The sequence below is a fragment of the Dermatophagoides farinae genome, chromosome 3 (assembly GCF_024713945.1).
Source record: "Dermatophagoides farinae isolate YC_2012a chromosome 3, ASM2471394v1, whole genome shotgun sequence".
NCBI classification, from domain to species: domain Eukaryota; kingdom Metazoa; phylum Arthropoda; class Arachnida; order Sarcoptiformes; family Pyroglyphidae; genus Dermatophagoides; species Dermatophagoides farinae.
The window spans coordinates 4,546,092-4,562,043 of NC_134679.1; the positions used below are offsets into that span (position 1 = coordinate 4,546,092).

The 15,952-nt window shown below is 32.1% G+C and overlaps 5 protein-coding genes across 11 annotated transcripts; 2 read left to right on the forward strand and 3 right to left on the reverse strand.

Annotated features, from left to right (window-relative positions):
• Nucleotides 1–98: 98 nt before the first annotated feature.
• Mat89Ba (nucleolar protein 6 Mat89Ba) lies at nt 99–3,684 on the forward strand. Its single transcript, XM_047057871.2, has 4 exons — nt 99–214; nt 277–1,421; nt 1,480–2,751; nt 2,800–3,684. Exons 1-4 carry the CDS (start codon nt 197–199, stop codon nt 3,554–3,556), a joined length of 3,192 nt encoding a protein of 1,063 aa, XP_046913827.2. The 5' UTR covers nt 99–196; the 3' UTR covers nt 3,557–3,684.
• On the reverse strand, nt 3,590–8,689 carry LOC124494639 (uncharacterized). 6 transcript variants are annotated; one of them, XM_075729330.1, is made up of 8 exons: nt 8,355–8,550; nt 7,596–8,142; nt 7,364–7,437; nt 7,194–7,300; nt 7,027–7,113; nt 6,189–6,951; nt 5,310–6,079; nt 3,590–5,234 (listed from the first exon to the last, which is right to left on the reverse strand). In XM_075729330.1, the coding sequence occupies exons 3-8, from the start codon at nt 7,382–7,384 to the stop codon at nt 3,923–3,925; spliced, it is 3,060 nt and encodes a 1,019-aa protein (XP_075585445.1). In that variant the 5' UTR covers nt 7,385–7,437; nt 7,596–8,142; nt 8,355–8,550; the 3' UTR covers nt 3,590–3,922. The 6 variants fall into 6 exon arrangements, with proteins under 6 accessions (XP_075585445.1, XP_075585446.1, XP_046913823.2 ...); XM_075729331.1 differs by lacking the exons at nt 7,596–8,142; nt 8,355–8,550 and adding an exon at nt 8,665–8,689; XM_047057867.2 differs by lacking the exon at nt 7,596–8,142 and having other exon boundaries at nt 8,430–8,568.
• A 471-nt stretch (nt 8,690–9,160) lies between these two features.
• Nucleotides 9,161–12,216, forward strand: LOC124494646 (regulator of hypoxia-inducible factor 1). Of its 2 annotated transcripts, none has more exons than XM_075729337.1 (5): nt 9,161–9,356; nt 9,425–10,112; nt 10,172–11,184; nt 11,247–11,709; nt 11,769–12,216. In XM_075729337.1, exons 2-5 carry the CDS (start codon nt 9,501–9,503, stop codon nt 12,000–12,002), a joined length of 2,322 nt encoding a protein of 773 aa, XP_075585452.1. In that variant the 5' UTR covers nt 9,161–9,356; nt 9,425–9,500; the 3' UTR covers nt 12,003–12,216. The 2 variants fall into 2 exon arrangements, with proteins under 2 accessions (XP_075585452.1, XP_046913830.2); XM_047057874.2 differs by having other exon boundaries at nt 9,447–10,112.
• Nucleotides 11,986–13,565, reverse strand: LOC124494649 (monocarboxylate transporter 12). The gene is made up of 3 exons (XM_047057878.2): nt 12,940–13,565; nt 12,211–12,879; nt 11,986–12,151 (listed from the first exon to the last, which is right to left on the reverse strand). The coding sequence occupies exons 1-3, from the start codon at nt 13,439–13,441 to the stop codon at nt 12,021–12,023; spliced, it is 1,302 nt and encodes a 433-aa protein (XP_046913834.1). The 5' UTR covers nt 13,442–13,565; the 3' UTR covers nt 11,986–12,020.
• A 265-nt stretch (nt 13,566–13,830) lies between these two features.
• LOC124494648 (uncharacterized) lies at nt 13,831–15,952 on the reverse strand. Its single transcript, XM_047057876.2, has 2 exons — nt 15,711–15,952; nt 13,831–15,647 (listed from the first exon to the last, which is right to left on the reverse strand). Exons 1-2 carry the CDS (start codon nt 15,757–15,759, stop codon nt 14,074–14,076), a joined length of 1,623 nt encoding a protein of 540 aa, XP_046913832.2. The 5' UTR covers nt 15,760–15,952; the 3' UTR covers nt 13,831–14,073.

Consider the following 15,952-nt stretch of genomic DNA (forward strand, 5'->3'; position numbering starts at 1 on the left):
TTAGTGGTAGTGGCATCAAATAATACGTTGTGCACTCATACGGCTAAGAATAAAATATGTCCGCCCATTCTATACTATCATTTATGAATCACGCTGAACGCATGGAATCGATCTGTGTGTTTTGGAACGTGAACATAAATTTTGTTTTCGAAATTGAAATTCATTCTAATTGTTTTTATTTTTATTACTTTAAATAATGACCAATATTGAAAAGGTAAATAATTCCATTATAAGAATTACAGATTTAGATAATAAATTTTTAATTACAATCAACAGGTGAAAAATATTTTATCACGTCATAGAATCAGTGAAAAAAATGCATCGAAAATTGATGCTTGGATCGATTCATTTCGATCTCGATTATCACTGCTTGAAGATTTACCTGCACAGGAATTGAATCCGAATCTACTCACTAATGTGAAATGTCCTATTAACGAACAATTGTTAGAGAAATGTGAAGCTTCTTTCCTGTTTCAATCTCCAATCGCTGTTCATGTTGTTGGAAGTTATGTATTGAAATGTAATAGCCGAAATAATGATGAGCATTTTGAAATTGATCTTCTTTTGGAAATTCCGAATTCATGTTGGCAAAAAAAAGATCACATGAATTTTGTTTATCATCATAAACGAGCCTTTTATCTTGCTTATATTGCCCAACATTTGACCTATTGCAATCATCTTGTCCTGGGCCTTCAATTCATGTGTTTCAATGGTGATCATCTTAATCCTTGTATTCATATAATACCTACTGGAAAACATGCCTTAAATTATCGATTCAACATTTTTGCTACAGCATCATATGGTAAATCGTTTGTATACAAAACTTTTCATCCAACCAAATGTCTTATTCAGAACCAAGCATTGGGCATGAACGAAGAATTTAAATCCACACCTTATTATAATCAAACTATTCTCAATGATTTGACTATTATAAAAACCAATGAATACATTAAAAATATCATTTCGGATCATTCAAATTTCCAAGATTCACTTATTCTTATGCGAATCTGGCTGGATAGACGTAACCTTCGAAAAAGCTTTGCCCATATTGTGACATTGTTTGCTTGTCATTTGTTGGAAAATAACTTGTTGAATCCCAATTTATCATCGCTTCAGATATTCGAAACAATATTAAGCAAATTGAAGGATTCAGATTGGCAATCGAATCCTCTGGTTCTAAGTTTCAACAATGACAATATCCAATCAGTTGATAAAGAGACTTTTATCAACAATTTTCCGGTTAATCTAATTGAATCTAGTTTGAATTATAACTTTTGTTATAATTTGAATCAAGGCATCTATGAACGACTTAAGATAGATTGCCATCGAACGGTCGAAATTCTTAATTCTAAACAAGTCGATTTTGACGAAATTTTTCAGAAAACTATCAATCCTACCTCCTACTTTGACTTTTGCATCAGGTAAGTTCAATCTGGTAAATGTATTAGGCTCTAACGTCTTAATATTTTGTTTGATTAGCATTCTGTGCGATTATTTAAAACAAGACCAATTGAAGAATCAAAAGTTTTACATAGAATGTGGAAAAAATTCAACTCTAACTATGGTGTTGGAGATTCAAAAATTAATCCAACAGGCTGTAGGCGAACGTCTGATATTGATTCAGCCAGAAAATTATTTCCATCGAGAATCATGGGACATAACGACTAAGCCGATTACATCAAACAGACCAATTGTTTTCGGAATTCTAATTAAACGAGAAAATTTTCTTGATAAAATTACCAAAGGTCCAATGGCTAACCGATCAGAAGCCAACGATTTTCGTGAACTTTGGGGTACTAAACGTTCAGAAATACGACGATTTCAAAATGGTGATATTCGAGAGACTGTTGTTTGGGAAACGCATACAATTAGTGATTGTCGTTCGATTGTGTTTAATGCTATCAAACATGTAATGAACCGGAAAATGAACCTGAAATTAAACTCCATTTCATGGACTTTTTATTATCTGGATGAAATGTTGGAGATGAAGAATCTTAAATTCAATGATCCAGAATTTTATTATGGAACAGGAGAAGAATGTTTTACTCAGATCAATCAAGCAATCAATATTATAAAAAAACATCTACATAATTTGAAAGAAGTACCGTTTCAAGTAAATGATGTTGTAAACATAGATCCAGTAGGTCGTCGAACCGATGTGTTTCCACCGTTGCCGGTTAATTCTCGACCAAAAAATGTACAAAATCAATGCAATATTTTCGATTCTAATTCTACGGAAGATAAAATCAAATACGTACGACCAATAAAGTTGGTTGTTCGTATCGATCCGATCGGACGAAAATTTTCAAATAATTTCGAAGAATTTCTAAATCAAAAATATCTACTCAGCCATGAATTGGCCAAATCATTACGAAAATGTTGTCAAGATGTGTGTGTAAGGTTAACTTCATCCCATATTGATGTCTACATACACGGATTTGTTTTACGTTTGATAATAGCATTACAAAAAGAATTAACAATTCATCGACAAATATCGAGCAATACTAAGCAGCTAAAATTTGCCGGAAATATAGAGGCGGATCAGATTGAATTCGAGACCCAAGTATTGCCCGCCATTTGTGGTTCATTGAATGCATTTCAGAATGAAAATTTTTGTTATGATATCACTTGTCGCCTATTCAAACGTTGGCTATCGCGACAAATGATCAAACATTTTTTCGAAGAAATAACAATCGATCTGCTTGTTGCTTATCTGTTTCAACATGGTAGTCAAATTTATCCATCCAATAAGTAAGTTAGCTATTCCATAGTCCATTTACTCACTTTTATTTTTCTTAGTTCACACCTGTCCATGTTTATCCGTTTTCTTGATTTTATCGGTCATTTTGATTTTGTCAAGAATATCATTTTTTTGAACTTTAATAATTCACTTACAACTGAACGAATGGCTAATATTCGTCAAAGTTTTCAGGAACAAAGATCCAATTGGCCTATTATTACCATTGTCACCGGACATGATCGAAAACCTTCACAGCATACTCGTTCATCACCGGATACGAGAATAGTATTTCATTTACAAAAACTGGCGAGAATTCAACTCGATCAATTGCGTGAATCGCTTCAATTATTCAAACCTGTCAAACTGAGATCATTGTTCAAAGTGAAAATGAACATGTTTGATATGATTATCAAATTGAATTCAAAATTTTTGCCAAACAAACATGAATCATTTGATTTTCCAGATAATATTCAAATCAAACACACATTGTATTCGGCTGATAATGAGCAACATTCGATGCCAATCGTTGATTATAATCCTGCTTATATTTATCTAAATTCGTTGAAACAAGCCTACCAAAATTTTGCTCTATTTTTTTACGATCAATATGGTGGACGTGAAATTGGCGTTCTTTTTCGACCAGAGATAATTGAAGCACGGCCATTCAAATATTCATCAGTTGAAGCGACCAAATTAGCTGGTACAGCTCATTCATTATCCACAGATAATGTTGTCATCAATATGGCAGCATTGGTCGAAGATTTTCGAATTCTAGGCATTGGATTAGTTGATACGATTATTGTTAAAGATATATGAATAAATAATAAAGAAAAATGAATGGAAAATTGATTCAATTCATTTATGATTTTTAATTCCTTGTGAATATATTATTGGTGACAAAAAAAATAATTTTCAAATAAACACAAATAACAAAATTGACATGCATTCAATTGACAAATGATCATATTTCTATATATTCGCTACACATGGATAAGATTTGAAAATGAAGTTGTAATAATAATGGAATTTTCGTGATAAAGAAAAGATTTCAACAAAAATGATTTAAAAAAATAAGCTAATGAAGTAAGGTAATGAATGTACAAAGTTTAAAGTTGAAATATTATGAGCATTTGACGCGGGTGAATTTGTCTGTAATTAAAATTTGAATAAATGAATGGTATTTCAGAAACGAATAGGAGGCTTTTGCTGATCCATCACATGTGAATAGTTACAACGATTTTCAAATTTACATTTTCCAGTTTTAAAGAAAAATCTACAAATATCGCCACCACCGCCGCTGCCTCCACGATGTCCACCAAAGAATCGTGGACCTCGAGGACCACCACCTGGCCCTCTTGGACGAAACATTCTCGGACCTCCTCCTGGTGGCCCTTGATGATATGGTGGTGGTGGCGGTGGCCCAGGTGGTGGTGGTCCACCAGGTGGATAATTAGGATTATGATTATTGTTTGGATTAGTATTATTACCGAAATTTGGTTCTGGCCAATAATTATCATTCGATTGAATTGGCTGTGACAATGGTGGAGGGCCGAAACTTTGATTATGAAATTGGGGTGGTCCAGGACCGAAGTTTTGGCTATTAGGTTGTGGCGGAACGTTTGAAAAATCCGAATATGGTGACGACGGCGTTGGATTAAATACAGGTGGTTGATGATAAGAATTATTGTAATCGCTGTTGAAATTATTATTCAAAGACTGCTGTGGTTGATCAAACGGCTGATGCGTAGGTGGTGGTGGCCCCACATTGTTATCATTGTAATTGTTTGGTGGAAGATTAGATTGATATCCTGCATTATAATTTGATTGTTGTGGACCTATCGGCTGTTGGTGACTGTAACCCAATGTTTGAGATGGTAGTGATGGTGGTGGTAGATAGTTTTGTTCACCAGAACCCAGTGGATAATTTTCACCGTTATCCGTTGGGCCACCACCAACATTGAATGGCATATTATTATTATTATTATTATTATTATAGTTAATAATAGGATCAATTATTTGAGGTGGTTGCTGTTGTTGTTGACCCATCGTTGTGGAATAGTCCTGAATAAATGCCCTATCCATTGTCACTGAATTCTCATCCTCTAATGGTATAATTTTCATTTTCATATCTTGACTAGATAAATCGGACATGAGCTCATAGGCATTATGTTCCGGTTCATCTGCACTATCAGGTAATTGATTATGAAAATAAAAACATTCCAATGTTGTTTTCATCCGTTCCATTTGTATGATACGTTCCCGAGAATCTTTCCCTCGTTCAACAAGAATATTAGATGAATCAATATCGATTGGTATTAGATGCCATGGAGCATAGGTAAAACATTGACTTTTTTTAGCATCACTCATCATTTGGGCTTCATGTTTCATATCGAATCGTTTCATATCGGCTGATGGTCTTGTCACATTGATGCGTTCCGTTTCGTCAAGTTCAAAATACCTAACCTTCTCCAAATCAGTATCATCATCAGGCCATCTACGGAAAAAAAAGAAATTTATGAAAATTAATGATCGATTAAAAATGTAAACATTAATATCCTCTCACGCATACCTAACACGTTTTTTAGAATTTTTGCGAATATAACATAGTATTGGTTTCGGTTTGGAAGAATTTACCGAAAATGAATCATTGGTTGCTTTTGATTTTGAATCCAATTTCTTATCATGATCATCCCCATCATCATCATTTTGTCTATGTATAATTGATTTTTCATCTTCTGCATGGATATTAACTACATTGTTTTTAATTGTAACGTTATTGGTAATACCATAGCTAGCAGTGCTATCTTTATTCTTGGAATCACTCGCATCATCGGAAATATTATTATTATTATTAATATTCAATTTCATCGACGCATCATTCTCAACATTATCATTGCTGCCATCACATTTTTCATCAAGAATATCTTTATAGAATGAAAATTTAGGCGCAACAGATTTTGATGTGGCCGTGGTAGTATGACTACCATCATTAACATTATCATTATTGCTGTTGTTGGTATTATCACTAGATCCTAAATCAGCATCATTGGTTATCGTCAATGTTGAACCGGCCCCATTGTTTAACTTATTATTAGATTCAGTATCCTGAGAATTCGTTGATGATGACATATCATTTATAGTCATCTCTGAACTGTTATTATTACTACTATTGGATTTATCATTCAATGTAAATGAATCTTGTTTCATATTATCACTGCTAATAATATTCGTATTCAAAGCCAGAGCTGAGGTAGTTGTTGTAGGCGTTGTTTTACGTCTCTTTTTAACCACATTCGTGACAGGCATCATCGATAGGGCATCCATAAAGCTCATTGAATCCTAAAAAATTGAATAAATGAATGAATGTTTTTTAAATTCCAAATGGGATAAGTGATTATAATAGAAAAGTATTGATTATTTAAGAAAATACTGAATAGTTGAATTTTACCTTCAAAACAGTACGGGTTGCAGGAGTAGGTGAAGTAACCTTGAAAGATTTATCGTTGGAAAGCGATTTCTTTATCAATTGATCATTATTACTTTGATCAATTTTCTGATTGTCTTTTAATTTTTTTGTTTTTTCATTCTTGGTTGACGGCGGCGTGGAAAGATCGAGACGAAATTTTCCTGGTTTAACTTTGGCCGTAACAGGACGTTTCACAGTTATTGTCGTCGTTTCACTTGGTGCAGACGGTTTTTCTAACAACAGTTTATTCATTTCATCTGCCGTATAGGTTTCATACACATCAGCTATTGCTTCATTTGATGAGCGATCTAATTTATTCACTGCTTTTGTTTCCGTATCCGTAGAATTTGATAATTTACTTTTTTTAATACTATGACTATCCGACGACGATGATGATGATGATGATGATGATGAATTGTCCAACGATTTACGTTTTTTCTCTTTACTAGAATTACTATTGATTTTATCTGATGACGACGTAGAGGTCGTCGTCGTTGTGGACAATGTCTGTATAATTTTAGTCCATTTTTTAATAATCTGTTTAGCTTTCAACGCTATTTGTTCATTTTCATGTTTACATAATTTTTTAACAATTTTTGGACACTCATTCTCACGTAAACGATCAATGTTCATAGGTAATATATGCAATAATTTTAATAGATCCAACAAAAAAGTTACATTGCCAATATCACGTGATGATTTCACCCATAAACAGATAAGATCCCAGCCACCAATTTTAAGAAATCTAAAAAAAATTTATTAAGCAATTTTGGAATTGTTCAAATACATCTTCAAAATGATTTATAAAAAAAATACTTACTGTTCCAACACTTCCGGACTTGTTGACATGAGAATTTGATAGTAAATACATTTGGAAACCAATTTTGTCGAACAATTTTTCATAATGCTAATTGAAAAAAAATTTATTCGATTACTTGGATGAAAACAAAAAAAAAGGAAATTCATTGTCATTCACAATGTACGTACTCGTAAATTTTTTGGAATTGTGTCTGATCTTCTACTGGTTTGATGCCACCATTTTCTGTCAATAGCGGTGTAAAGGCATCTAATATCTGGACAGGATTTATTGGAGCCTAAAAGTATGGAAAAAAATCATTTCAGTCATTGAATCATAATTGGCTATATAGTTAAATTACCATTTTAAAAATTTCTGGCATCCAACAATTTATAAGCAAAACTGAAATTGTATCTTACGATCACGATTCTCAGACTAAACAAAAAAAAAACAAAAAGAATTCGATAGGTTAGAATTGATTTTATCATTGACATTTTTAAATCATTTTATTTCTCCCTATTATCTGATTAAAGTTAACTCTTAATTCAAAATAAGACCTAATTACAAGAACCATTGATAAGATATTTATATACATATATATCCGCAAAACGGAAACCAATAAACTAATTACAAAATGATTTAAGCTCATCTGTGTTCAATAATATTGATAAACAATTTTGATGATAAACTCTACAAGACATGATGATGAATTTTATGATACTCTTCTCACTTTCAGCCATTCAAGCAACTTGTATTTATTTTTTGCTTGTGTAAAAATCATCGAACGATGTTTTTTACTAAGCACACATATAAAAACACACACACACACATGAAAGGACAAAACCAACAATTGGCCTGTACTGATTTCAGCATAAAAAACGATTACAACGACATCACAGATATATAGATTTGTTTTTATGAAATCGCATCGTCACTGATCGCTTGCGTGGTTTTCTTGCCCCAAATATAATTATTGGACGAATGCATATAGCATACAAACGTTCATTATGATTGCAGCGACTCCAAACGGACGATATGAATGATAAATTACAAGTTTCTATGTAAAAAAATTTGTGTGTATTGTGAAAATGAGAGAAAAAAGATCACTGATCCATCATCACCATCCACCACCATCACCATCTGAATTGTATTGGGGCCAAGTCATTTTTCGTTTGGATCATATGAAATGCCAAAAGAACAATAAAGGGCAAACATAAAACAGAAAATGAATCGGAAAATTTTTCAAAATTCACCAGATTTTTTTTCGGTAGACAAAAAAAACAGAATATAATGGGAGAAACACGATTATGGATTGAATTTTCTCATATAAAAAGGATTGATTGAATTGATACCGATTATATTATAGATTAATCAAAGAGATATGATTGATTGATAATTGATGAAAGGTTAAGAATTTGTATATATACCATATATACTCCAAGATGAAAAATAATTAGAAAAAAATGTTTTTAAACGAAAAGACTACGACGACGACGACGAAATCGATGGAAAATTGGCGTTGAATTAAAAAAAATCGTCAAGCTGCCATGAAACATACGGGACAAATGAAAATAATTACTCGTCGTGTATATAATAAACAGAGAGAGAAATTTGGCCACTTTAGCCAACAAATGCTTCCATCTCAAAATTTGCGCTACTTACGCTTTACAAATTTTTCCTCCTTTTTTTTCTTTTATTTCGGTGTGTGAGCAAATAATTTTTTGTGAGCCCAGATTATTGAGTGAGTGAGTGTGTTGTGTTTAAGAGTGGTAGCGGCATTCAAATTTTATAGACATATGGTGGTTGTTGTAATCTTGATGAAATTATAATTGCCTTATGCTGCCATCTGGTAAAGATGAAAAAAAAGTAATTTATCTCTAAAAAAATATTTCTTTTTTCATTTATTCCATTTTCAAATATATTTACGGAAATTTTTTTTAAATAAATTAATTTAGCATTAAATTGTTTATTATAATTCAATTGAATAGAATGATAAATTTTTTGGAATTTCATTCTAGAAAAATCTATGAAAAAAAAGTTTAACAAACGTAATTGAATTCTATAAATTGAAAAAAATTAAAACAATCAATCAAGCAAACAATGTTCAATTCTTGAATTCTTTAATTCTTGAATTCTTGAAGATCCTTCCCTTTTTGGGTTCTATCTCAATGGGAAATGATGATGGACGGTTAGTCACAATTACCGATTGTGAAACGATGCTCCGTCGAATCATAATTGTTACGACATGGTATCGAAAAAAACCGATCTGATCCCCAATTTTTCTTTTTATCGAATTTTAAAAGTTTTCGTCAATGAAAAATAACAAAAATGTGTACTTACAATGTATAAAAACGGTAACCAAATTTGATTAGAAATATATGAATGTCTAAAATCAGTGATTGAACTTGAATAATTAAAATAGAGATGCTGATTTAAATTTCAAGTGTGATTCGCAGATAAAACCAGCATTGATCGACATTTAATGCATTTCGCTCACCATGATGATGTCCAAAGCATGCAAAATTTCGTTTGAAATGATTCTATTTATCTGGTTTTTGTTGTTTTTTACATTAACCATTCAAGATGAATCAAACAAAACATCAATCTATGATTCTACATCAAATCTTCGCACTCATATCGAACAATTTGGTCAAGCAATATCGTCCGAATATTGGAAAACATTGACCAAAGATAAAAGTATTCTGGCTCCTTGGATAGCATATAGTTCAATATTGAACCAGATCAACAATGCTATCATCGACATGACATCTGAATCATTGATGCAAAGTGATTTGATTACTGGACAAAAAATTTCGATCGAATGTGAACAATCTATGACAGATTTTCTTATGGCATTAGTTCGACAAGAATCTTGGGCCTATCGAGTAATCGACGCCAGTGGTTTTATTTCGTCTGGAATATTGTTGGGAACGTATACAAATTTTGGTGATTTTGATGAATGTCTTCATGCAGGCGAAAGTTCTCCTAATGAAAATATTAATGGCCAATATTGTCTACTCAAATATCATGCCGTTGTACCTACAAATCGAACGCATTTGATCACACAAGATTTGATTTTTAATACAACTGGGACATCACTTGAATCGACCGTAAGCCAGATTGCATTGTGAGTATTCAATTCAACAATTGTTCTTTATATTCCAAACAGTTTTTTGCCGATTTCTTGCGTTACGCTCATTATTTCAAAGTTCGTCAAGGTCGTACAGCACTTTGTCTGCCATCCGGGTGTAGCAAAAAAGATCTTCAAACAATCGTTGATCATTTGGTCCAAATTGATAGATTTATTGTCACTGTGGATAGCTGTCAAACTTTAGCGGATATCGATCATTTTACACCACTTCAAATATCGATTTTAGTTATATTCATTGTGATAACTGTCAGTGTAGTTACTGCAACAGTGATTGAAACCTTACCATTATGGCACAACAACGATCAAAACCAATGGCATTTCTTCTTGCGTCGTATATCAATCAAACACAATGTAATCGCATTGCTAGAATCTCCTAGTGCCGAAAATTTTGCATCCATCAACGGTATTCGAGTATTGACAATGTTCTGGCTGGTATATGGCCATGCCTATCTGCTATCGGTGAAAGAAGCATTTCGATCGAGCACCCGTTTCATAGAATCATTGTTCGATATGAAAATGTATCTACTTTTCAATGCTTGGCCTGCTGTCGATATATTCTTCATAATGAGCGCCTTACTTCATTCATATCATTTATTTAAATTGTTGCAATCAAAACAACAAATTAACATTCTACGTATTATTTTGAATCGTATAATACGACTTTGGCCATCATTATGGCTGATAGTTGCCTTAATATTCATCATACCAAACCTAGGTCAAGGTCCATTATGGTCAGAAATGATGGAGCAACAGGTAAATAGCTGTTATCAAAGCTGGTGGATGATCATATCATTCACAGCTAATCTTCGCTCAAATACCAAAAATCTATGCCAAGTGCATACCTGGTATTTATCGGCCGAATTTCAATTATTTTTGCTCAGTTTTTTATTCATCTTTTTGATCTATCGATTTGGAAAACGAGCCATTATTGGCATGAGTTTCTGTAATTTATTATTCTGTACAATCATTTCCATTTATTTTTACATAAAGAGATTTCATCCAACCATATTGTTCAATCAGATTGACGAAATGTAAGTTTATTATCATCTTTTCTAACAAAAAAAAAATCTAATTTCTAATTTCTCTTATCTAGGCAAATGTATCGAGAAATGTTTGAAATCTATATGCCAACTTATCTTCATTTAACACCATATTTGGTTGGTATTGTAACCGGTTATCTGTTGGTTACATACAAAAGTCAACAACCTAGTCCACGAATGCCTAGATTTTTTCCATATTTTTGGATTCCAGCTATATTATTCATCTTATTGATCATTATTAGTGGTTATGTATTCACTACATATCCACAAACACCAATGATCATTCAAAGCTTGTATGCTGGATTTCATCGTCTTGCATGGTCCTTATCGATCGCTTATATCATATTCTTTTGTGAAATTACAAATACTGGTCATTTAGTCAAGGATTTTCTGAGTAGCCGAATTTTTACACCCATTAGCAAACTTTGTTATTCAATCTATCTGATTCATTTCATTATTACCTGGGTTCGATATGCATATGCTCGACAACCATTGGTTTTCAATCATTATACAATGGTAATTCCTTGAAAAAAATTGTCTTTATAAATCTAATTTTCGCTTAATTTTTTCTACAGTTCAACGAATTCATTATTAATTCTGTCTATAGTTTTTGCTCGGCCTTAATTATTTATCTGTTGGTCGAATGTCCATTTGCCAATGTTTATTCTACTTATATTGGTAAACGTCATTGGGTTATTGGTGAGATCCGGTTAAAAGCAAGTCGTTCAGATCAATTGACCATAAATACAAGTACGGCTGTCATTAAAGACAATAACAACAAATCAATGACAGTTATCGAAATGAAATAAGATTTATTCATAAAACAATCATTGTTCTCTTAATGTTTTTCGATGACGACAAAATACAATTTCGATTATCCACAAAGTGATATTGATGACAACACTGGCGAATAAGATGTAACCTAAATTGTGATAAGTTCCATAAATGTCTTTGATTCCTATTTGTATAAAAGTAAAAATTTTTTAAAATTTATCCATTAAAATAAATTCATTTTACCTATTATCATTGGTCGAAAAAAAATTGATAGTAATCCACAGATAAAGTTTTCCATACCGAATGCAATGGCAGTATTTTCGGTTCCGAAATAATCGGCCAACACAACTGGTGATAATACCATTTGACAGCCAGTGACAAATCCACATAGCAATGTTACAAGAACGAAATTTGTCCACGATTCAATAATGACTAAAAGTAGCATACATAGGCCAAGAATCAATATTGACATTATGTATGTGCATTTGTCCGATGTAAGTTTCCAAAAGGAAAGCCAGCCGGGTAATAAACGACCAGCAAAATCAGTGATGGCAAATATGGAGAGCAACCATTTGGCATCTTCCGGTGCTATATTACGATCTTTGGCCACATCTGGTAAAATAATGATGAAGGAAATGAAATCTATGATAAAATTAATGTAGGTGAATGAACAAAGAAAGAAATGAAAATTTGATAATAGTCGGTAGTCATTCATGAGATTCTGTTTGAATCGTTGCCAAAAGTTAGCAACTTGCTCTTCATTGTTGCTATTGCTACAATCTTCTGTGCGGATTCTAGTAGTTTCTAGTTGGATTTCCCGTATTGAATGTTGATGTTCCTCTTCATCGTCATGTTCGTCATTACTACGAATCTTTAGCCATATGGCACCTAAGATGGCATTCAGAATGACACCTATATGGAGAACAATAGATAATATTGTAAAGCTAAGACATTCAATTCAATCAAACTCACCACCCAAGATAAGCATAGTAACATGGAAACCATAAGTTGAAAACATCCATTGTATGATCAATGGAAAAATGAATGCACCTAAAGTTGCGCCCGCATATGAAATGCCCAATGCGATTGATTTTTGCTGATCAAAATGTGAATTTAGAACGGCAGGCAATAAGCAAGTGACAAATCCAATTCCTATTCCTTGCAATATTCCAACGGAAATGATGACGAAATGAATCGAACTGGCCAAATACGTTATGCTGACCGATGACGAACATATTAATATGCCAATCACAATTAATGATCGTGGTGTAAAGTAATGAGTGAGAAAACCAGAAGCAATCCCGGTAGTAGATGCAACACTACCGACCAATGAAACGGAATAAGCAGCCTGTTGATATGTACAATCGAACAATTCCAAAACTTTAACATAAACCAAGCCAGATGAACGAAATACGGAAAATATAAACAGATTGATCCAACCACAAGCAAATGCAATCAACCATTTATTGATCATGGCTATTTTTTAATTGAATTAATAAATCTATAAATTGATATGATGATATAGCAATAGAATGAGTATCAAAAAAAAAAAATAAAAAAATAAAATAATGATCCTCAATTGATAGTATGCACAAACATGCATAAAAAGCATCTGATTTTTTTTTTTGTTTGTCAGTGATGATATTATATTTCACAATATGTTCCTGTCATCAAACATTCGATTTATATTTGACTATATTGACATTATAAATTATCATCATCAACAATCATCATTTCAATTATAATCATCGAATGCAATCATTCAATGTACAAGCATACAACGAACAAAGTTTTTAAATGTTTGGTGCAATGTACGTTTGAATTTTATATCATCAATAAATCGATGAGAAAACAAAACTAATATTTTTTTATAAAATGTAAAAATTTTACTTTTTTTTTAATTTGTCGAGAATTTAAACATTGGTAATGTGATACCAGTTTGTTTTGTATCATTTAAATTGATAATGAAAGTTCAAATGTTTATAGGAATTCATTGTATGTATAAAGAATAAAAAATAAGATTTTCGTTTTGAAAAAGTTGACAAAGAAAAATTACAACACCTCCTAATAAATGATTTCAACAATTTTGATAAAAATGTTCAATTATTATATTACTCCATTTCGCATACAACGAAGTTGAATACGTGTTAGTTGATCTTCAAGATTTTTAGCATCATCAGGAGGTAACATATTCAATATGATTTGCTGAATTTTTGCCCGTTTATGATGTAATGTTTCTGATTCGAACCAATCATGAAGAGATGATTTATCCTGTAGTAGTTTATTATAGATATCTTCGGGAGCTTTTAAAAATCGTTCAATATATTCCAATACAAAGAGGCCACAATCATATGTATTTTGTTGTTGTGGTACATTGGCAGAGATGCTTCGGAAATTAGACCATTCAATTGATGAAAATTCGAGTGAACGTTTCTCTTTGAGTTCAAGTCGTAAAAATCCCAATAAATAGGAAAATATTTCATTACGTTTAATTTTACAGTCAATAGAATCCATCACAATAAATGTTGGCCGTTTTGTTGCCACATCATTTTGTTGTCGTGTTATTCTCATCACAGACGAAGCTGTATTGGCTGAATTATTTGCGTTACCAATCACATTACCAATGTAGCATAAAATGATCAAAAACCAATGACCCTTGATGACTAATGGAATAAGAAGAAAATCTTTCGAAAATATATCAATGTCTTTGGTCCATTTTTTCAACTTTTTATGGTAAGAATTTTCTAGTATATCGTTGGTATTATTTACAAAAGTTTTTGAATTTTCCATGTATTTGTATTGACGTTTATTGTTGACAGTCAATAAATGTGTAGCAAATAGAGCATCAAATATGTGAATCTTATCAACTATTTCCTGTGGAATCTGCCCATTGATTTGATAATACTTTAGATAAAAGTTCATTATGTTATCGTTTAGATATTGTCCATCCCGTAAACATTTTAAATCATTGCCATATAGTATGATTGGTTTAAAGTCCTCATCGTTCGGATATTTCAGAATGGCTTGATCCAATATGTTATTCTTGTATTTAGATTTGTCCTGTGTTTGGATATCGCCATGTTTCTCTTCATCTTCATCATCGATATCGATAACTTCTTCAAGTTTATCATCTTTTTTTCGTTTGAAATGATTATAGCTAGATGATGATGTTCTGATTTGATTCGATTGAAATAATTTATTTGGTTGATTAAGATATTTAGTAGCGTGTGTAATATTAATTTCAAACACCTGCAAGTCCCGATGGCATTCCTTTGCAGCTGTACGGAATTCACTCAGATGTATAGGATCAATATCAGCTTGAAGGTTGATCATGACAAAATTTTCCGGTACAGACCTTTTCAAAGATTGAATTGGTGCATTGCTTGCTCCAGCTTTTCGAGTCCATTCTGATAATTTTAAAAAGGATTCAAAAATTGGTTGAATAAAGATGGCTGAAACATCCGAACAAAAACAATAACGTATGGCTTTCATTTCCACATACGGTAAGGTAATATTGTATTCTCCAGGGCCAGTTTTAAGACGTATGCGGTTCAATACGATACGATCTGGAAGAATTTGGACATCTGAAATTTCATTATTTGTTTCGCCAATATAAATACGATTTGTTCTCAATTTTAATTCAAATATTGTCATCTTTCTCAATGAAGAATCGTCTATTTCTAAAAAAAAGAATTTGATATAATAAGAATTTTAATATAATACATTTTAAATAAGGGTATTACCATTGTTGATCATTGAAAATGATCTATTTCCAAGTAGACCATTGGACATGATGAAAACATCGACATCCAAATCGATAACAATGATAGCGTAGAAAATTCGTTAATTTAATTAATTATCAAGCGAATTTTTTTATTTAGTTTTATTAATAATAGATTCGGTCAAAAGAATGAGAACGAATTTTTAATCATGGAACAGCAAGAAATTCAGACGTACACACACGACGAGTCGATCGAACAGACAC

Bases quoted from the DNA above. Each gene is read 5' to 3' on its own strand.
- Mat89Ba (XM_047057871.2), top strand. The intron at 1,422-1,479 runs GTAAGTTCAATC...TTGTTTGATTAG, and splicing joins TACTTTGACTTTTGCATCAG to CATTCTGTGCGATTATTTAA. The intron at 2,752-2,799 runs GTAAGTTAGCTA...TATTTTTCTTAG, and splicing joins CAAATTTATCCATCCAATAA to TTCACACCTGTCCATGTTTA.
- LOC124494639 (XM_075729331.1), bottom strand. From the start codon at position 7,384: ATGCCAGAAATTTTTAAAATG. The intron at 6,952-7,026 runs GTAAGTATTTTT...AATTTTTTTTAG, and splicing joins AGTCCGGAAGTGTTGGAACA to ATTTCTTAAAATTGGTGGCT. The intron at 6,080-6,188 runs GTAAAATTCAAC...TCAATTTTTTAG, and splicing joins CAACCCGTACTGTTTTGAAG to GATTCAATGAGCTTTATGGA.
- LOC124494646 (XM_075729337.1), top strand. From the start codon at position 9,501: ATGATGATGTCCAAAGCATGCAAAATTTCGTTTGAAATGATTCTATTT. The intron at 11,185-11,246 runs GTAAGTTTATTA...TCTCTTATCTAG, and splicing joins TTCAATCAGATTGACGAAAT to GCAAATGTATCGAGAAATGT. The intron at 11,710-11,768 runs GTAATTCCTTGA...TTTTTTCTACAG, and splicing joins TTTTCAATCATTATACAATG to TTCAACGAATTCATTATTAA.
- LOC124494649 (XM_047057878.2), bottom strand. From the start codon at position 13,441: ATGATCAATAAATGGTTGATTGCATTTGCTTGTGGTTGGATCAATCTG. The intron at 12,880-12,939 runs GTGAGTTTGATT...TTCTCCATATAG, and splicing joins TACTATGCTTATCTTGGGTG to GTGTCATTCTGAATGCCATC. The intron at 12,152-12,210 runs GTAAAATGAATT...TTATACAAATAG, and splicing joins TTTTCGACCAATGATAATAG to GAATCAAAGACATTTATGGA.
- LOC124494648 (XM_047057876.2), bottom strand. From the start codon at position 15,759: ATGTCCAATGGTCTACTTGGAAATAGATCATTTTCAATGATCAACAAT. The intron at 15,648-15,710 runs GTAATACCCTTA...TCTTTTTTTTAG, and splicing joins ATTTTCAATGATCAACAATG to AAATAGACGATTCTTCATTG.